The 22408-nt window shown below is 38.4% G+C and overlaps 1 protein-coding gene across 1 annotated transcript in view; it reads right to left on the bottom strand.

Moving 5' to 3' along the window:
• The window catches only part of runx3 (RUNX family transcription factor 3), an 88113-nt gene that overhangs the window by 11292 nt on the left and 54413 nt on the right, over nt 1-22408 (bottom strand). Inside the window, exons 6-7 of the mRNA XM_017695460.2 lie at nt 14803-14961; nt 2484-2555 (exon numbers count right to left, since the gene is read on the bottom strand). Of these exons, the coding sequence (XP_017550949.1) occupies nt 2484-2555; nt 14803-14961 (231 nt within the window). The remainder of the gene's footprint in view (nt 1-2483; nt 2556-14802; nt 14962-22408) is intronic.

Here is a 22408-nt window from a genome sequence, read left to right as displayed (position 1 = left end):
ACACCTCAGGTGTTTACTCTGGCACCTCAGCTTATGGGACAACATGTTATGTCGGATGCAAATGATGTCGTTTTGAATTAACGAGCAGCTCGAGCCTAATCGCTACCAAAGGCTGCATGAGGAGGTAGTGAAAAGTGAGTGCAGCTAGTAGCTAATTTTTCTCATATGCTAAAAAACAGAACAAGAATTTGGACTCTGTGAAGTTTATAGATCCAAAGATCCATGAAGTTATCATTTAAAATATTATTAATATTTAGGCTGGTTTGGCTTACCACTGGCTGAACCACATCAAACCAGCATGGCACATTCATGCTGAGAGGAAAACGACCTCTAATAAAGGACTTTATTGCAGACGTTTGCGCTTTTTGTGTCTATTGCTTTGACTCAAGAGACCACAAGAAATGAATGGCTGTGTGTGTGTATGTGTATGTTAAGGGGGCATGAGTCAGCTGCTGGTTTGGCATGGTAGTAGGGTTTGCGGGAACAGGAAGGGCAAGCTAGCCGAACCGCTGCAGGGATGGAAAAAAGTTCCAGCTGAGGGTATGTGTTTGTGTGTGTGTGTGTAGGTGTGTAAGTCATGAGCCTGTATGTGAATTTGCATGTTGTTGTATGACTACCTTTATGTTCATCCACATGGTAAACATTCTGATGTAGCAGCATGTTTTGCATTCTTCATTATGGATAATCAACCAATCATTTATGTCTGTATGTAAATAAAGGCTCATACTTGATGGCCATATTATTGGAAAAGCACTTATTATATACAGTACTGTGCAAAAGTCAATTTCGCAATGGCCAAAGTTCAGTCTTAGAAGTTAGGCGCATTTTCTGCTTCTCATGATCCAAGTGATCAAATTTAGACTCATCAGTCCACAAAAACCTGCTCCACGTCTCAGATGTGCAGAGCTGAGTTTACAGTTGGAAACACGGAAGAGTTAAAGTGGCAGTACAGCACACAAAATAAAGAGTGGAGAAATAAAATGCTGATAAATCTGTTTTTATAATAAGTGCTTGTTAAAAGAACAAGATATTTTGCTTTTTTGAGTTTCTGATGTAACAGAATTTAGCTACAGTTATATACATGTACTTCTAGGATTAACTCTCTCACTCTCTCACAGCGCACACATGTTCCAAGGAGTAATTAAACCAACCTATTTGTACCATCCCTTAAGCACTACACTGTGATTGGGCCCTAATGTTATGATTCACCCTCAGAATGAAACCCACACACACACACACAGTAAAGATGTGGGCCATTTGAGGACAGCAGCATGGTTGTGGTTTATTGTGCTGTTTTTCCCAAAGTGCATGTGGTGAGTGTTCCCACATCTCAGAACTCATCTCACTGGAGCTTTAAAGGACACACTCATACACATATACACACACACCAGTGTTTTTATACAGTGCCAAGACACAGACTCAAACATATACCTGCATATGTACCTGTAAGTATCTGAATGTAATTATAATAATGTCTCATATGTATTATATATGACTACATATATGTAACATGTCCTAAACTTTATATAAAACAAAATGTCAGTTTCTTAACATAATTCTAAAAAATCTAATTGCGTTTTATACCGTTTTTAAATTTTTCTTGGTGAGCGGACCAATGGAAATGGTACACCTTGTTAAATGAACTTACACTGAAAGATAACAATTTACAACAGCTTACTTTATGGAGATGCAAGGTTCTGTACTAACTGTAAGTACTTACATGTAAATATGTAAATACACTATGTCTCCTATGTATATGTCTATGTATGTATGTATATAGATAGATTGTAATTATTATTATTCACATGCATTCACACAATTACATATCTATTTATCTATATCCATAAAGATATATCTATTTATCTAGCCATCTAATATATATATATATATATATACATTAGAATATATATATATATATATATATATATATATATATATATATATATATATATATATATATATATTAATTGATTCTTTTAAAACTGAAAGAGATATATATATATATATATATATATATATATATATATACACATATATTTCTTTCAGTTTTAAAAGAATCAATTAACACTTTACATCAGGCCTTTTTTGTTGATTCCTGGGGATCGAACCGGCAACCTTCGGAAGGTTGCCGGTTCGATCCCCAGGGCCGACAGTCCATGACCGAGGTGTCCTTGAGCAAGACGCCTAACCCCCAACTGCTCCCCGGGCACCGTGGATAGGGCTGCCCACCGCTCCGGGCAAGTGTGCTCACTGCCCCCTAGTGTTCCTGTGTGTTCACTAGTGTGTATGTGGTGCTTCACTTCACGGATGGGTTAAATGCGGAGGTGGAATTTCCCCGGTTGTGGGATCAAAAAAGTATCACTTATTAGACTTGATTTTGTATTGTTTGTCAATAAAAATCATTTTTGTTGCTCAAAACATATGAATATCCACACATGAACATACACATTATGACAAAAATAAAAATTATAAAAAAATCTTACTTGACCAGCGGATGTCGTCCTCCACTTTGCAGGTTTTGAGAGGAGGTGCCTCAATCTGGTCTGGCCAAAGTCCTGTGAGACACAAACCATAATGCATTAGTCCTGTGTTCTGAGAGCACCAGGAGCTTCTTGTGTTTGTTTGTTTGATCCTATTTTTGATTATTTCCTTTTCTCAGTGAGGCTTCTTGACAGCTACACACCCTTTCAGACTGATGGCGCTAGATGGACAGAAAAACCTGTCCTCTCTCTCAAAGATAAAAACTGGTTATCTGATGGGAACAGTTTTAGGGGGTCTGCCAGGTCATGCAGGTTGTTGTTAGGAGCCCCATTTTCTCTCTTTCTTTTTACATTTAATGAACTCCTATTCTGGAAGCTTTTTCTGTTGTTTTTCTTCAACTTCCCTCTTCAACAGTATGAAAGTGGACTGAATCATATCTAAGAATAATAACTCCTAAACGATGAATATAGCTGTTTGCACCGAAAATAAAACAAACAAAGGGGGCTCTGTGACGTTGGTACTGTGCTCAAGCACTTGCACTCACTGATCTATACCAATGTCTCCATATTAAATTGTTTTATAGTGCAATATATTAATGAAGCCCACAATCAGCATTGTAATTTTAATGGATGTTAATGGCCCAGTAATTTTAATGCCTTTCTGTTCACTCAGCAGTTAGAGGTATGTGAATGTAGGTGTGTGTGTGTGTGTGCATTCTAAAGCAAGATTGCGACAGTATGAATTTGTTTGCACTTGCTTTGTTGGCACGGCCAAACTCATCATGAGACGGTGTTATTGTTTTAATCAGGTGAAGGCGGAGAAAAGCAAACATTCCACAGTCTGTCTCTTAGTGGTATCACATAACACACACACACACACACACCCGCACCCGCGTGCATTAGCGTGTGAAAAGGAATGCTGAACATGCCTAAAATACATAGAAGTGGTTTTATATCAGGCTGTCTACTGCACTGACTGATATCTCTGAAATCTTTGTGCTTTGATGAGTAAGTAGTGAATAGTTGCCTGTGTCTGTCATGGAATGAAATTTGAGGTTTGTGCTTGTTTGTGTGTCTCTGTGAGCCAACAAGTCTACACGTTTTTGAGTGAAAGTGTGTTAAGAGCCTGGATATGCTAATAGGTGTGAGAAGTGTTCGAGTTAGCCGATTGGAGCTTCAGTTCAGGAGTTATCAAAAGAAGTTTCAGCAGACGTGGTTGGCCCTATGTGTCTTGTATAGTTTGCATATACACTGTTAAAAACGAGAGGTCAGCTCAACTCAAAATTATATAGTGACTGATTACATGGATTTTCTTGAGTTGACTCGACTTGAAGACACAGGAGTTTACCCAATTCAAACTTCTTAATTGAGTCTCATATTTATCAGTTTTGCATCTCAGTTAGGGAAATAAAATGAACTTGTTTTTTATTCAACTTCCCCACTAGCTAGGACTCTTTCATCACACAATCCTGCTCGACATATTTTGTCTTGGGTACGCACTTACGGATGGCTGTGACCTCACTGGGAGCTGACAACCTCCTGTTGGCGTGCACTGCACCAATCAGGAACACATGCAGCAACTCAGATTTTGTGTCTACAAATGTTTAATACACTGGAGAAAATACTTTAAAGCATGGCATCATCTCATGTGGTGCAGCTGACTAATAACTCATCCTAACAGCAGGAGATTGTGAGCTTGAAAACCCAGCAATGGCATAGCTGTCCATATCTGTCACCCCAAGAGGAAAAGCTCAGATGGGACTGTGTGATAGTAGGAGTGACAGCTAGTGGGGGAATTGAGTAAAAGTTCCCATCACCACTGTAAAGAAATCTGAGCTGGTAAGTTTCTCCACAATGAACCATTTTAGATTAAACCACTCAGAACATCTCAGCAACTGAGTTAGACAGAAACTCTGAAATGGATACAATTTTGTTTTTTTCCTTGGTTTATCTCAGGGTGTAATTAGATGCTATATATTTGATAATACACTTCTATATTAATACTTCTCACTTTTTTCCCATGTGCACTTCATTGTATGAAATAAACAGAATAAAAATTTAAATGCAGCCTCAAACCTTGTCGATTCAGAATGTAAATCTACTTTACTGTATAACTATGTAATTAATTACATGATTGCAGTTAAATGTATATGCAAATCATTCTATAACTCTGTAACAAATGCATAATAAGATGACAATAACTCAAATTGTACGGGTTAAATCTTCAGTGCTGCTCGATGCCAATGACCTTGTTTTCAGGACTCATTACTGGCCTTATCCAGGTGCAGCTCAGCTCCACATCTGTTCTAGACTTATTTAAGCTCAGGTGTTGCTCACTATATCTTTATATCTCTGGACGGTAAAGTCTTGAGTCAGCATTACTGCGCGTTTCTCTCACACACACATTGATGTGGGAGAACACAGCAGTCATCTCTGTGCCAAGATAATGTTTCAGAAATGTGTGTGTGTGTGCATGTGCACCTTGTCCATCATGTTGCTGAGTAGCAAATAGCATGCAGAGTGTTTTTCTGAGTGAGTGTGTGTGTGTGTGTGTGTGTGTGTGTGTGTGTATATGTGTAGTTCGCACTTGTCAGCCATGCCACACTGAACTGCCAATTTGACATGCAAATACAGCCTGTTTGCTCTCGGTCTGAGATGGGTTAGTTGTTACAAGCCAACCATCACGTATCACGGACACTGTGGCAAACCATTTCACACACACATACACACACATACTAGGGCTGTAGTGTGCTTGATAACCACATCGCAGTATTGATTTCTGCAATAGTGATATCACAGTAGGCTGCAATATGCAAATGAATCCTTTTTGAAGATAAGCAGTAACTGATTGAACTTAGAAACAATTGATTGAATGGTGATAACCATAACTGAAATAAGTAGCGATATAATCACATTGGTTTTCTGTTCATAACATGCAGCTCTATCTGCTTCTAATGGTTATTATGCACAGCAACAGATATAGGAATGTCAGTAAACAGTTTGATGAAGGCAGAAGCATAAAGCAGTGATATTTCTCTCTCTCTCTCACTCGCTCTCTCTCTGGTTTTCTCTCTACAATGGTAAATTCTTGCGTATAAAGGCCTTATTCAGCGAGGAGGCTGAGGCAGCTGCCATTGCTGTAAGAAAATAAACATTTCCTTCAAATATTTTGACTGGCTGACGGACAACGTCAATAGCAGCCGTGCAGATTAGTGCTGTTATTAAAGGCTGCTGCTCCACGTGCTCGCGTATGTGTGTTTGTGTGTGCATGCGGCACTTCAGGATGTGCTTCTGTGCAGGCATACGAGTGTGTTAAAGTGCTATTAAATGCAGAATGTGGTTGGCATTGGTGTCTGTTGGAGCCTTTGAGTACAAATGTGATCTAGATTCCAATTTCAGTGGAACTCGAGAACGCATCCAGGGCTGATGAAGAATTACCAATTTACTGTAAGCTCACCAAATCCTCACAAATTCTCACACATATGATTCATCTTTAAGCGCTTTTTATTTGTGGAGAAAGACATTTACATGAAGTTACACAATTTTCCACGTGACGCAAACACACCCGATCAGTCAAGACATGTTTGATGTCTTGCACTGGAGCTATGAGGTTAATAATGAATAATTAAACTGCATGATGAAATCATCACACGCTTACCTGTAATTCTTTATTAAAGGGGAATTCCTGATTTTTGAACATTTCTGCAGAATTGAGTAGCTGGGATTTAAAGCGATTTAGAGTGAAATGTAAAATGCTTAACTGTAGAGAAACTTACCAGCTTAGATTCATTTACAGTGCTGATTACAGGAGGCCGATTTTTGTCTGGAAACTATCATCAAACAATATCATCAAACAATATCATCAAACGGTCCAGACATCAGGCAGCATATTTGTAACCATTTGATGTTGCATCTTTCAGCGATTTAGCGTTTAGAGACACTTTAGATGTCAGGTGTCTGTCACCACTGCTGTGAACACTTCTGACATGAGTGAGCTTCTCTAGAACATCTAATGCCAGCAAAGTCATCTGAATGACTTTGTTGGCATCCTACCCATTTAATTATGAAGAAATTCTGAAGAAAAAAAAACTGTGGAATTCCCCTCAATGTAGCCTCAGAAAGGTGTGCAGATGTAGGATGTAGAGTCTGTGTGATGTGCTTTATTTACAGGGGTGGTGCCACATCTCCAAAGGTGATGGGGCAAAATGTATTGGTTCCAAAACAAAGAAAAACCCAAAGCTTGCTAGTGGGATCACGGCAGACTGACTGACAGACAAATTACAAATTTCTTTTACTGACAAATCACCGCGAGGCCAATGACTGATTAACTAAAACTTACTTTTAATGCTACATGTTCCATATTTCCTGGCTATGATATAATAACATGTTCACTGGTTAACTAGCTAACATCTCTGAAGATCAACAAATCTTAAGCGCATTAATACTGAAACTCACATTCAGTAAACTGACCAAGTGCATCAGTAGTTTGTGTTTCGCAGTAAAAACATTTTTATCAGATTTGCAAGTTGCACCAGTCTCCAAATCACTGTTTGTGAAATGACTCCTGAAACTGAAAAGGAGAATTTGATTGGTTCTGCTGCTGAGTCAAAGTAATCACCATGAACTCAATGAAAAAGTGGTGGAGCATTACTCCAGTACTGGGTCAAATGTTGGCTAGCCCATGGTTTCAGTGCCCATGGTTGTCTGTAAGCAGGGACATGGACAGTTCAATGTGATAATATAGGTATGCACTATACTAACTGGTGAATGTAACTTTTTAGCGACATTAGCCTCTTAAATACAGTCCAAAACTAAAGAAGCGAACTCACCACCAAGCATATTTTAGCTGTTTTGGCTAGGAAGCATGTTCTTACTCTCAACTCCAGCATTTTGAACTGCTTTTAAAACTAAATCAGCTCAACATGGTTGGTGGAGAACTGCCAAATCTGCTTCATCAGATAACAAACCCCTGTGTTGGTTAGCATCATGCTGAGTGATGACAGGAAAGGGGGGCTATCCAGCCTACCCAAAGAGAGTGAGGCCAGTTATGCCTTCGAATAAGTTTTGAACTCAGTCTGCTGACCAACCAGCTGTCCATTTAGGAGTCTCCTTGTTTTCTCCTTGGAAAACATTTTTCATAAAAGTCAGTCTCCCTCGTCACAGATCCAGATTTTCCTGGAAAAAGAGCGACCGGCTTGAGCAGTGTGAAAACTGGTTAGCGTCATCACTACAAAAAAACCACAAGAATGACCACAAGATGTGTCCTGCCCAGCTCTTTCAGGGCTTTTTCTTAGAAAAAGGCTTCTGCCACGCTTCAGGATCCAAACAAGCATCTTACTGACTATAGATTCATACAAACCACACAGACGCAGAGTTTAGCCCCTAGGAGGTTTTCTTTTTCTCATACTAGCTCGTATTCAGTTCTTAGATGCGGATTGTGTGGTGGCTAATTACGAGCTCAGATGCCTGGGAGTTACACATAGTTTTTCACATAACATAAAATTTAACAATCTAGCCTGACAGACAGAGAGACAGAAGTCTAGACTCAGTGGATTTTTTAAATTGCTGACACACATTTCGTTCACAGTCTTTTGGCCTTTTTTCACATCATATGCTCAGATTTAAAATAGAGTTTTAGACTAACATCTAGTTTTAAAAACATATGCGTGATGGAGAGCTACATGAAGGGCATTACAAGGCAAACTAGTCCCCAAATGCACCCTTTTTTTAATATTCACCACTATTTTACATCACATATAAACTCTCAAGACACTTGTAGGTTCACTGCTGGTTATAGATAGTAAATAAATGGCTGTTTGTGGTGTAGACATTGCAACCCCTGGTTCCTATCACCACCACTGTATAGAAAGTGTTACTTGTTTACATTGAATTATGCAGACATTTGGAACAATTGGCGGAACTCCCGTTTGGTGTTTAGGGGTCTAATGTACACATTTTCATGCTCATTAGTATCTACTAGGCCAACACTTTACAAGACAGATTACATTGCCTGCTGTGAAGCTTCAAATGAAATTCTGTTTAATGGTTCTCTGCATGGTGAAATGGTTCTTCAGATCGATGGAGAATGTGTTATGGTTCTATGTAGCATTGAAAAGCGTTCTTCTATTTTTACAGGGTCAAAAAACTTTTTGGTGCTACATAGAACCGTTCTCCATCAATTTGAAGAACCATTTCATCATGCAGGGAACTCTTTAAGCATGCAAATGTTCCTGGCTCAATATAGATCCACCGTCTTTATTAAAGAACCCCTGAAGAACCATCTTTTTGACCCCTTAAAATGTCAGTAATATTCCACACTAAAGCTTATTATTCAGTAACTACAGGGACAAATCAAACTGGCTGAGCTACAAAAGTGTTTAATAAATCTTTGGGTTCATGGGGGAGCCCAGGCAATTTAAGGGGTTAAACTTCAGATATCAGCACACACACACACACACACACACACACACAAACAAAACTGAGTAACAGTTTTGTTTGTGTGTGTGTGTGTGTGTGTGTGTGTGTGGTCGTGTGAGTGTGTGTGTGGTCGTGTGTGTGTGTGTGTATGTGTGTGTGTGTGGGATGTGCTTGACTGCATGGGTAAAAACCACACACAGATAACGATCTGCTTTCTTTCCTTTCCTGAACATGAACACACCTCACTCTACCTCTGTCCAACCGTCACACTCTCGCTCTCTCTGACCAATTATCACTTTATTCATTCTCTCTATCTCTCTTTCTCACTCTCTCTCTGTCTGATAGTCTTTTAATGCTGTAATTCTCATCTATCTATCTATCTATCTATCTATCTATCTATCTATCTATCTATCTATCTATCTATCTATCTATCTATCTATCTATCTATCTATCTATCTATCTATCTATCTATCTATCTATCTACAACTGTCTCTCTCTCTCTACCCCCCCTCTCTCTATCTCAGCAGCCTGTGGCTGACTCATGCTGCTGCATGTCTGCTAATGAACACTTAATTAACCTGTCTGTCTGCCAACTTGACTGGCACGGCACTCTGTGTGTGTATATGTGTGTATGTGTTTGGGTGTGTTGTGTACTGTGTGTGTGTGTGTGTGTGTGTGTGTGTGTGTGTGTGTGTGTGTGTGTGTGTGTGTGTGTGTGTGCGTGCGTGCATGTGTGTGGGTGGTATTATATCGTACCCTTCCAGTCAAAAGTTTGGACATACCTGATGCAATGTATTTCATAATCACAAATATATTTGCAGCTAAATTCAAATTTTTTTACAATTTTTTTTTTTGTTACAATGTATTTGTTGAGCAGCTATCAAGCTCAGCATGTATGAAACTTCTTCCATCCTGTTAGAGAAGCACCTCAATCAAGTGTGTAAGGCTGCATCAAGTCAATGGGGGAGCTACTTTGAGGAATGGAAAATAGAAGCTTGTTTCTTGGTCACTGCATATTTTTACATGTTCTGTTTTACTTTCAATCCTGAAATGCAGAAGCCCTTTGATAATGCAGAATAAAAAAAAGGAAAAAAATATTTTGGGCTGCTTTTCCAGACCTAGGCTGAATTTAAGCCTCGACTAAAAAAGATTTAAAGGGAACATTGAAATAAATTCTTAGACAAGGGTTAATCCATGTCCAGGAAACTGATCCTACGTCATTGGTCTTCAAATCTGGATCTCCTGTCGTGGACCTCTGCTTTAGCTTTTATTCAATAAATATTATGATATTTGAAAAGGGTTCAAAATGACTAAACCCATCTGAAACTAATGCCGTGGAATATTTCAACTGCACTGTTGAACCTCTGATGACATTAAAGATTCATCTGCATTATTTTGATCAAAACATCAGTTGCTTCAACAAAAACCACAGAAACTCAGCAGGAGCATCTGAAGCTGCTTCGAACACTGTGAACACACAAGACACAGTTTCGTTTGCGTACTGTAGCCCTCTGCAACTTCAGTACTGCAATGTCACAATAATGAACAAACAAGACAATATGCAGCTTAAGTACTATATATGTTGACATGCATGTCTGTGTGGGAGAGACGGTGTCTCATGCTTTGACTAGACTGCATAAGCACAGGCTATATTTACACCTTATGGATTATGACACAGAAATCGTCCCTCCAGACGTCAACAAGGCCGACGTCTTAGCCAAAAAGATGAAGCAACCGGCATTAACAACACTACGGCTGTTCTGCTGTTGACACAAATCGCAGTTCTCAAACAGACACACATGGAAAACGGATTGCAACAGCCAGACGAGACAAGAGGCCATCTAATTACATCTGGCTGATAAATCATCGTGTCATGAGGAAGCAAATACTGAGATTAAACGCATCGCGTCGTGCAAGACGTAGGGGTGTGTATGTGTATAAATGTGTTTTGAGGTGTGTGTGCCTGAGCGTGTCTCAGATTGAGTGTAATTAAGCTGTTTGTTTCACCTCAGTAAGTATAGTGCATCACTTTTGGTTCGAGCTGCTCATACGGTAGCTTTGTCTGCCGGTGTAGAGAGAAAAGAGTCTTCAGATTAATTATTTTACTGAGCGCCCTGAGGTATGCAATTGCAACAACCATGCCAGAAGCTGTGGTTTACCTCCCTCCACCACCACCACCACCACCCCACACATAACGCCTACTTGCTCACAAATACAAACACATTTGTTTTTATATAATATCAGGATGTCAGGCTGGCCATATGTATCCTGTATGTATTTCATACATGTAACTGCCTGCAATGCCCCATGTGTATCATCTAAACAATACTATTCAAAAGTTTTAAACACAGAAAGTACATGCTTTTGATCAGGGCTGTAAGTGTTTGTTTAGAAAAACATTAATATTAGAAAAAATACAAATAACATAGTACATATAAATATGTATGTTAACCATTTACAAAGCTCTTCTTGTGGCAGCCCATTATGAATTGCAATTATTATCTAGTATCTGGTTTGGCTAAACAGCACTTCATTAAATAAAATATGTGTAATTATAAAATTACAAAATCGTGTGTGTGTGTGTGTGTGTGTGTGTTTGTGACTGTGCAAATATTTACATACAAATAGAAAAGAAAATAATTCATAAAGAACCAACTATAGACTCATAGTTTCTGTATAAACTATATATATATATATATATATATATATATATATATATATATATATATATATATATTCATATGATTCTATACAAACCATCTTAGATATGTAGTTCCTATAGGAGCAGTTTAGAAAGTCTGTTCTGTAGAAGAACTATGTTTCTATAGAACCTACTTTGGAAAACTGCCTCTATAAAAACTACATTTCTAAGAATATTTTTTTTAAAGAATCATAGAGTCTCTAAGCAGCTATAACTGATACTAACTGAAGAGTAAATAAGAGTAAGCAAATTTGAAAAGCTGCTTATAGACTCTATGATTCTACACAAACAATCACAGATATGTAGTTTCTATAGAAGCAGTTTTCAAAAAAGTAGGTTCTGTAGAAGCATAGTTCTTCAACATATAGATATCCATGAAAACAAATGCAGAAACACAGCTTCTATGGAAATAAATATAGAAGTGTAGCTTTTATAAAGATTATTATATAACATAGTTTCAACAGATACAGTAATACAAAAATTATTTATATAGAAACAATAATTGAAACATAGTTATATAGAAATAAATACAGAAACAAAGCTTCTATAGACCCAATTATAGAAAGTAGTTTCCATAGAGGCAATAATACTCTTAATTTTTTTTTTTAATTTTGAATGTTTTAACTATTTTTTGAGCTTATTGTACTTCACATAAGTAAACCAAATGTAAGACACAGATTATTGTTACGTTTTTTAGACGTTTGTTGAACTGAGAATTTTAGCGTAGGCTACTAACTTTATGAAAACATGTTTTTACAGTGCAGATTCTTTGTTTCTATTAAATAATTGCAAAAAAATAATTAGGGAAATGGCTTCTGTGGAACTAATTATAGAAAGCAATTTCAATAGAAACTGCTTTCTAGGGAACAATAATAGACACATACTTCAATTCAGTTCTGGGTTTACCTTAATTGCCTATCACTATTGTTAATGTAGGTTTGCAAAACATTAAAGCATCCTGGACAGTTTTAGATCTGAGAATGTTTTAAACTGCAGATTAAATGAAGTTCATTATTTCATTATGAATTATTGAGTTTTTGGAGAAATAAGTCCTCACTGAGGGTATGGCGACGTAAAGAAATCCAACTGACAGATACAGAGACTTTAACCTCTCTACATACACAAACACAAATGTGCACACACACATGCACTCACACACACACACACTCGCCCCAGCATGAGAACCAGTGAGTGGGTGGAGGTGCAGGGTGTGAAAAGAGCTAGTGTGTGTATGTGTGAGAGAGAGAGAGAGAGAGAGAGAGAGAGAGTGAGAAAGAGAGTGAGAAAGAGAGAGAGGAATGGAAAGAGAAAAGCGAGAGAAAATAGAGCAAGAGATAGTGTGTGTATGTTTGTTTTCCTGTTCACTTTCAGACATGCCATCACGTTCAGAGGTCTTTACATATGTCTGAGAATGTACACACATCATCCCTCCAATCACCACCCACAATCACCTCACACACTCACACACACACACTGAGAGAAAGACTGACGTGGGTGTAGAGGTAGTGAGTGGTTGCTAGATTCCAAAGACTGTGGTCTGGGGATGCGTGTGTATCTCAAGTTTACCTGACTCACTTGTATACACACACACACACACACACACAGATGCACACACACACAATGTGGACAGATCCCACAGGGCATCCAGGGACACACTTAACCCCAAAAATAGCAGAATAAACTGAGCAACTGCATCATAAAGCCTAACAATAGACTCTCTCCGCAGGGCTACAATTTATATAATCAAATAATCTGCTGACTTAAATATATTTGGTTAACCCTCTTAAACCAAGCATCTCGCCTACAATCGCCTCAGCAATGACCCCTTAACATTTGTGTGGTGTTCAGTCTGTGTGACCCATTTTCAATGTTTAAATATGTGATTATTTTAACCTCAGATTCCTCTGCCTTTACTACTTTTCATACAAAATAACACAGTTCTAGTGTCTTCACACTGTTAACCCCCACACATTTATATTACACATGTGGTGTTGGGGTGAACCTGCAGGAGTAAAAGTGAGGAGGTGCTGTGTCCTTCACTCTGTACATGGCCTGCAGTTAGTGTTTGTCTATGTGGTTGGTTAGTGTAGTGGTTAACACCTCTGCCTTCTACACTGTAGACTAGGGTTCAATCCCCCGCCTAGGTAAACACCCTAAACTACACCAATAAGAGTCCTTCGGCAAGATTCCTAACACCACCTTCGCCTACTTGTGTAAAAATAATCAAATTGTAAGTCGCTCTGGATAAGAGCATCAGCTAAATGCTGTAAATGTAAATGTGTGTGAGGGAGGACAACATGAGCAGGCTGCTGACTGGCTACAGCTGCTAAAGGAAAACCCTACACTGGACACTTGTGATATTTTAAACATCTGGAATTTTTTACATAAATTGTTATGTACTGATTAAAAAACAATAGTGCAATGGGTCCACCAGACCACTGAGTAACATGCATGCCCACAATAGCTACAGTGAAACATACAGTTGTATGCAAAATCAGTGAATTTTCTAAAGTAAGTCAACATGTTATCTGCAGAGAACACACATTTTAATCCACAATTACTGTTTATTTGAGTTTAAAATAGTGAAAAAAATAAAACATAAAATACCAAATATGCCTTAACTTTTGCATTTGTTTCATTTTTTTAATCCGAAATATTTTCATTAAATTAACAGTAACAGTACATTAACATATGTGTTCTCTGTAGAGCAGAGTGTTAACTTACTTTCACAGATTTTGCATGCAATTGTCGAGCTACAATATTTTCTATCACTGCATAAAAGATGCTTTAGGCTTTACATAGATTTTCTTCTTCAAAAATGTAGATGTTGAGGCAAACCGAAATGTCAATCTTAGCTTTCTTAGATCATATTTCTTACATACCAAAAAACCTCAACAGTACTCAGAAGGCCATATCATCCCTTATGCTTCCTACAGTGTACTGCAATCTGTCAGAATGACTGCATATATCATATAAACATTAGGCTAAAAAAATGATGCACTGACTTAATTCAAATGCCATTTTATGCCAGGTTATCATTACATCAACACCACTTTGTCTTTCAATTTATCTTTGGCCATACTTGTGTATATATTTATGTGAAAATGATGAATCAGTTAAACTCACTGCACTTTTTCCATAATCAGCATCACCAGTGACTAAGCATCATGGCTGTACGTGCCAGTCACACATTTGCACACCTACCTGGTATCTGAGTGGCACCAGAGGAGCTGTAATGAGACTGGTGGGTAGGACGAGCCGGGCCATTGCCAGTGCCCATCCTCAGACTGGCACGCTGGTAACGTTCCATCTCACTCAGCCGCTCAGAAAACTTCTGACTTTCCTCCAGCTTCACTCTGTGACCTGCAAATGGGACAGGAACGGTCAGATCCACAGCAACCTAGTCCAACGTTACAACAATGTAACAGCAATCTTACAGCTTACTTTTTCTGTACTTTAGATATCGTGGTTTTCGGAACAAAACCTTATAGCTAAATGGCAACTTTACAGGAGAAGAAAAAAACATACTTTACTTTTATTGTAAGTCAATGGAACTAGACTATTTTTCAAGTCAATTTGAGCCCTTTCTTTTTGTCCATTCATCAGGAAATTTATGCACAATGTAAAGGGCAACAGATATTTTCAAAAATAACAACATAGCAACAAAATCACACAAGACTATAAGACCTAAGATGTAATGACAACTCAATCAGGTTTGATGTAAATAATTTGGGTGTAAACATCCATTCTTGTTAACTACATTAGCCTCACAGCTCCAGTGGAAAAACTGAAGAAGCAAACTTCAGACATCACACAGGCTTTGGCTCACTAACTACATTTGTGGTAAGTTGACAATTCTGTAAAGAGGATTTTTCTGAAAAGTATCTGTTGAAAGAATTGAGAATCAATAATGAACACGTTGCCAGTTTGTTTCTGATCATTCTGCAGGGACCTGACTTAACAAGTGACAAAGATAACGTGTCAGTGTTAGCATGAACTGGGTCTTCCTGTGAAAAAGGGAGAGTACAGCTAAATAAGCATCTTGAATAAACAGTATTTACAGCTTTCCTCTTTGAGAGATAGGAGAAAGTTGAACTCCACTCTTAGTTGAAATCTCAAGACAATCACCAGAAGTTAGACTTTTAGTTAGGCTAGACATTAAGCATTACTTAATGAGCTTGATCTTATTTGGAAAACTCTTTACTGAAAAGTATTGTTTTAAATATACATTGTTGCTTTTTTTATACTTGAATAATTAATTTAATAACAATGATAACTTTATGGGTGACACTTTATTCTGAGTGGTCCTTTTTAGATGAAACAAACAGTCAGTGGACAGTGGACTTGGGTTAGGTTTTGGTTTGTGGTTACGATTAGGATTAGGTTCTGGGATGAGGTTAAGGTTAAGATTCGGTTCTGGGATGAGGTTAAGGTTAGGGTTAGGATTAGGTGTTGGGTTGAGATTAAGTTTAGGGTTAGGATTAGGGCCAGGGTTAGGATTAGGTGTTGGGTAATGTTGGGTAAGGTTAGGTTTTGCGTAATGGAAGTAACATATTAACAATACATCTACTTAATGTAAGTAATGTATTACCAGAACATCTACAAGATATTTCAGTGTATTCAGATGCTTCACTACTACTACTTCACTCATATGGTGTTGATGTGTTACTGATAATCTGTTAAGAGCTTATTAATCATCTACAGAGAACCGCTCTGAATAAAGTGTTATCATACCTTGTACTGATCGACAGTTTGGACTTGAAAGTGTGGTCTCTGACTTTTGCACAGCGCTGTGCATGCATAAAGGGTGTAATGTTGTGATAAGGGACTTATCAAAAAAGACTTCAATAAATGCAGAATTGCTGGTATGTGTGTGTGGGTGGTAGATGTTTTTGTCACAGACAGTGAACTAGAACATTAACCGCACTGCCTCAACATGATTACAATAAAATCCTTACAGCCAAAGGTCTTCCCACATGCACTCACACACACACACCACCCCCCACATGCACACACACTCCATCATACATGCAGGACTCTAATGGGGGCATTTAATGTGACTATCAGTGCAATGTGTGAGGAACATGCGAACATTCTGTGGTTTTTAATGCAGAGTAATGGGCAGATATTTGAATATTTTATACTGATACTGAGGGCACAATGGACGCTCTGATATGGATTTTGCGCATCCTCTCTCTCTCCCTCGCCCATGGGCAATATATCAAGCCTCGCTCCTTTACCCCCGGGGTGATGTATCTGTTCTTTTTACCGCTCTGTCCATTTCAGTGCCACTCTCACTCGTTTTAGGATCAAGGTGAAGTCAGCAGCGTACACCGATGACCATTGTTCAGAGAGAGAGAGAGAGAAAGAGAGAGAGAGAGAGAGAGAGAGAGAGAGAGAAAGAGAGAGTATGACAGGGAGAAAGGGGAAAAGAAACAGAGATGGGGAGAGACTACAAGAGAGTTAATACAGAAAGAGAGAGAAAGGGACGGATAGAGAATAAGAAAGAGCAAAGAGAAAGAGAGAAAATGAGGAAGAAGAGAAAGGAAGTGTAAATGAGCGGGAGATAAAGAATGAGGGAAGAGGGAGAGATAGAGAGAAAAAAGGGTAAAAAGTGAGATGGAGAGATAGAGAAAAAGAAAGCAAAGAGAAAGAAAGAGAAACAGAGAAAAAGAGAAAGAAAGAGGGAGAGATGGAGCGAGAAAGGATAAAAGTGAGAGGCAGAGATAGGGAGAAAGCGAGAGAGTATTACAGGAAGAGAGGAGGAAATTCATAGAAAGACAGAATGGAGAAAGAGAAATAGGGAGAGATTGAAAGAGACAGGAAGAGAGAGAGAGAGAGAGAGAGAAGAGAAAAAGAGCAAAGAGGAAAAAAAATGAGAGAAAAAGAGAGCGTGTAAAAGAGAGGGAAGAAGGAGAGATGGAGAGAGAAAGGATAAAAAGTGAGTGAGAGAGAGAAAGAAAGAGAATGAGATAAAGAAAGGGAGAGAAGAAGAGAGAAAGAGGGAGAGAGAGAGAGAGAGAGGAGCAAATAAAGAAAAATGAGGGAGATATAAGAGAGATTGAGAGAGAGAGAAAAAAAGAGATGGAAAAGAAAAAGAGAATGAGATAAAGAAAAGAAGAGCATTATTATTCAGTATCTGCTGTAAAAAACAATCGCATTTATAATCATGAGAGACTGAAATGTAGTTTAAGGGGCTTCATCGCTCCTGTCTACATGTCCAGGTGTGATGATCTGGGAAGCTCCTGTGCAGAGTTAAAGTCTGACTGTCAGACAGTCAGTTAAACTTAGTAAGGCCAAGCTGGCTGGGCCTCTGCCCCTCTACCCCACTGGCCCTCCGGCCCCTCCTGATTTGGGCTGTATGAATATTTGATGCGGGGCGGGGGGCACTTAGAGAGGAATGCAGCGTTTTTCTCATCATGATATCATAACCACAATACAGACAGACAGCAAATGGAGGGGTTCACGAGGGAGACACACGCTCAATACATGCCTGGAGTCAACACACTCTTACACACCCTGACAAGCAAACACTTCTAAGCTATTAAAGGGGAATTCCACATGTTTTCAGAATTTCTGTATAATTAATGGATAAGATGTAAACCAAGTAATTCAGAGTGGTCAGATGCAAAATGTTCCGCTCTGGAGAAGCTTGCAGAGTAAGAATTGTTCACAGCAGTGGTGATAGGAACCAGACAGCTGAAGAACTTGTTGACTTGTTGAAACCAAATGTCTTGCTGGCAGTACCACATTTTCTATCACCATATAAAAGATGCACAAGGCTTTCTTTATCTTTGATTTCTCTGCGAGCTCACTTAGTCATAGTGTGGTTCAGTGGTTTGAGTGTTTATAACTGATTTGTTCAATCAGAGCAAAAATAAAATGTGACTAATATGTGATGTTTATTCTTATTCATGTATTTTCTCATTTAAAAAGATTTAAAAGAAGTTTGTGACACAAATCTATTAAAAATCTATTAAATCTTGTCTTTAATAGATCATCCCAGCCATGCATCAACTGAATGCAACAAATGTTTATAAATAAGCTGGCAGTTTTATTGTAGTACACATACTGTATGTGTGTGTGTGTGTGTGTGTGTGTGTGTGTGTGTGTATGTGTGTGTGTGTTTTGGTTTACCTCTCAGTAAAGACTAGTGACTGTCCTAACTGCATACCTTCAATATTAGTTGTGTTAGTATGTTCTAATCAATAATAACTACTGAACAATAAGTCTTAAGATAAATAACTGAATAAAGAGCCAGAAGCTTAAGTTGTTATAGTTTCAAATTTTTTTTTACAAATAAGCCATTTTACCAAATATCAATCCAATACTTCAAGCTTATTGACAGATATGTTATAAAGAAGCCACAGGGTGTTGCAGTGTTGTACATCTTACTCCAACATATTGTATAGAAAAAGCCACACTTATAGTTATTTGGACACTATTGCTGCAGACAAACCCTTTAGGTTTATAACCTATTCATGTTCATTATCTATTGAAAAGATAAGCTTTTCATGTTTATTGCAAAGTCAGTGTTGATTTCACACCGTTTGCCTGTAATGTAACTATATTATAAACGTCTTATTGTTGCGTGTCACGTAAAGCTAATTAGAAACCACATAGAAAGAGGCTGTAAATAGCCAGTGTTGACTATTTAGTCAATATAAGAATGTGTTGTTGCTCCAAATGACTCTTACGCTCCATTGCATGATGTGAGAATGCTCAAAGCAGCCATATTTCGATTTTGCTCAACGGACTGTTCCACAGTCTTTACACCCTCACTCGCAAAACTGATTAACCAGCTGATATGCCCTGTTTCCTTCCTTTACACTCTCTCTCTCACGCTCCCTCTCTCTCTCTCTCTCTCTCCCTCTAAATTGTGAAGTTGGTGTGTATGTATCAATTTCTTTCCAAAACAAGAATTTGAGAACCTCACCAATGTCATGTCAGAACATCTCCATTGTTGTCGTTGTTTTCTTTCATGAGTTGAAACATTTCATGAGGAATGGATCAGCTGAAATAGTCCCAAATTGCTTTGAATGACATCTTTATCTTCCATTAAAAATGAACAATATTTTTCCTTCTCTTAAACAGTTACCATTTTGGAGATTGTTGGTGACGATATGTTTATGTGGATCTTCTTCAAGGTGGCTAGCATGATGGGTTTTCATGTAGGCTTCTTTTATGAATAATAAATAATGCCAGAAGGTTTTTTTTCTTGTGTCATTGTCAAAGATGCTTAAAATGTCAAAGCAATCCTGTGCGTCCAAACTTTTGACTGGCACTGTACATGTACAGTTTGTGTGTGTGTGTGTGTGTGTGTGTGTGTGTGTGTGTGTGTACAGGGCAGGGCTGAAACCTGATATCTGCTGTCCATGTCCAGACTGGGCTCCCTCCCAGCCGCTCTGTAAATATTTGTATTAACATCTATAAATGGTGCTGATAAGTGTTCAATAACAGGCTGGAATCAATCCTGCAGTGGAGCATGAAGAGTTTAACTTGGTTCACTGGCAGTTTGAATAAGTCTGAGATAAGCAATTGTTTGGGGCCGACTGATTTGCCTGCTGCGTGTTTCAGCAGTGGAGATTCATATTTGCTCACTCGGGTCATGACATGCTGATACCAATGGCCTTTTCAATGGAGAAAATATGAGGAATGAAGGCAGTTGGTGTTTGCACAGCTAAAGAAATACACATTGCTGGTCTTACAGTGAAGTGTAGTCTGGGTAATACACTGTAAACCCACTGAGAAACCACTAGGATTTGCATATACCCACTTAAAAGTGATGAGGATGCGCATTGGGCTGTTATAACAAATACATGTGAAGTATTGGAAGACCAAAGAAAAGTATGGAAAAAATACTGAAACCCATGTCTTAACAGCCTTGGGAAAAAAGGCCCACCCTCACTCCTCGTCGAGCTATGAACTAATACGAAAAAACCCTGAAGCACTCTCAGAGTTATTGTAAATAACTAATATATTTACTCGTATTTATTATAATTATTGTAGAACCTAGTTGTGGATGATTCCAATGCTAGCTAGGTCTCGCCTAACCATACAATTCTACCAAGCTTGCAGGGTGAAGATGTCCATGTGCTTTCTCTGAGACACATGACTCATCACTCACATATTTTTAAACTGCCAATAACTAGAGAGCTCAACACGTTTGCAGCAGAACTCTATGTGCCAATTCTGTTATATAAGTTAACATACTGGCTAGCATTGAGGCAAGTGATGGGGAAGGTCCAATTATGCTTTCTTGGACTCCCATCTACAGATACCAACTAACTTGCGATATCCTGACAATAGGACCTCATTTATTAGCCTGTAGCTAATAGTGTTTTTGTACATTACTATGCTTACTTGGCTTATTTTGCTAGTACACCCACTACTTTGAATGAGACTATAATGGAAGTTGACACCTTAAAATTAAAAAATCAATCAGAATTTGCTATAATAACAGTCAGTAGTTGGAATAAAAGTATATGCTACATTTTTGGCCACAATAAAATTCTCAGGCTATTTTCAAACATAAGAACAGAAAAACTATTGTCTATTACTGTGTAACAGTTCTGAGTCAAAATAGCCAAATCAAATAATCTCGAGATCACCTCCAGCCGCTAGCTATCATTTTCTCGCATACGTATGACTTGAGGGTAACGTTCCTACTGCATCTCTCTATCTCAGTGGTTTGGGTGGTGGGGGTTGGGGGGGTGGGGGGCTACTTAAAAGGAAATCTTCTGTTCTCATGGAGGGTGAAGACGTTTCCGTATCTGGTGCGAGCGCTGCACCTGCATTCCTTTTCCTGTCAGTAATAAGAACGAAAGAAGCTCATCTTATGCAAACTAACAGCTTGACTGAACTATATTCAGACTTTACGTCTAATGACAGGGTGCCAGAACAAGATCTAAAACCTCAACATCCTTCTTTTTTGTAGACACATCCTGTATATTATGGCCATCTTCATTACGTTCCTGTGGAATGGCCATGGCCCAGTTTTACAGATGTATTGTAGTGGTAAGGTCTTAACTGCACTGAAGAGCGGCAGTGGATTTACTTATTTACTTGAAGTCTGAGCATCACAGCACTTTCAATAATATATATTGCACTGACACAATTATGAGTGAAAGTTGTAAACTGATCAGTCAACATACCACTTTTTTCAAGGTGGTAGAGAGAAGGTTCAGTTTAATGCTCACTCTACCATTTGTCAATCAATTACATATAGTATTAGAGCTTGTACAGTATTAAAAATGGAATTTAAATATTTCAAAACTGGACTTGGAACACCTCAGGGATTCAGGGGTTCTTTAGAGCAATGTCTATGAGCTCCTAAGGATCCATTCAAAGAACCAATGTTACATAAAAGATACATGAGTATTAAGAAACTTTTCCATATATTGTAAAGGCTAAAGACTCATAGAACTGTACACCCAAGTAAAGAACCATTCAAGAACCTTTGCTTTTATAATACATTTTAAAGTTCTTGCTGAAAGAATCAAAATTCACATATGCTAAATGTCTATACATTTGTAAGTTAATGTAAGATGTAAACACTTTACATGGTCTCACTCAATTTGGATGGTCCACTATAGTCCCCTATAGATGATCTACAGATGTACAAATTGTTATCAAACTGTCTATTGAAACTAAACAGTGGTGGGGTTAGGGTTAGGATTTGGACCAGGGTTAGGGCTAGGACCATGGTGAGTGCTGGGTTTAGGGTCTAGGTTGAGGTTAAGGTCAGGGTTAGGATTAGAGCCAGGTGTAGAGTTAAAGAAAATGACGGTTTAGTAGATATTTAGTTGAA

Source organism: Pygocentrus nattereri, chromosome 5 (genome assembly GCF_015220715.1).
Source record: "Pygocentrus nattereri isolate fPygNat1 chromosome 5, fPygNat1.pri, whole genome shotgun sequence".
Taxonomy (NCBI): Eukaryota; Metazoa; Chordata; class Actinopteri; order Characiformes; family Serrasalmidae; genus Pygocentrus; species Pygocentrus nattereri.
This window is presented reverse-complemented; position numbering and strand designations above follow the sequence as displayed.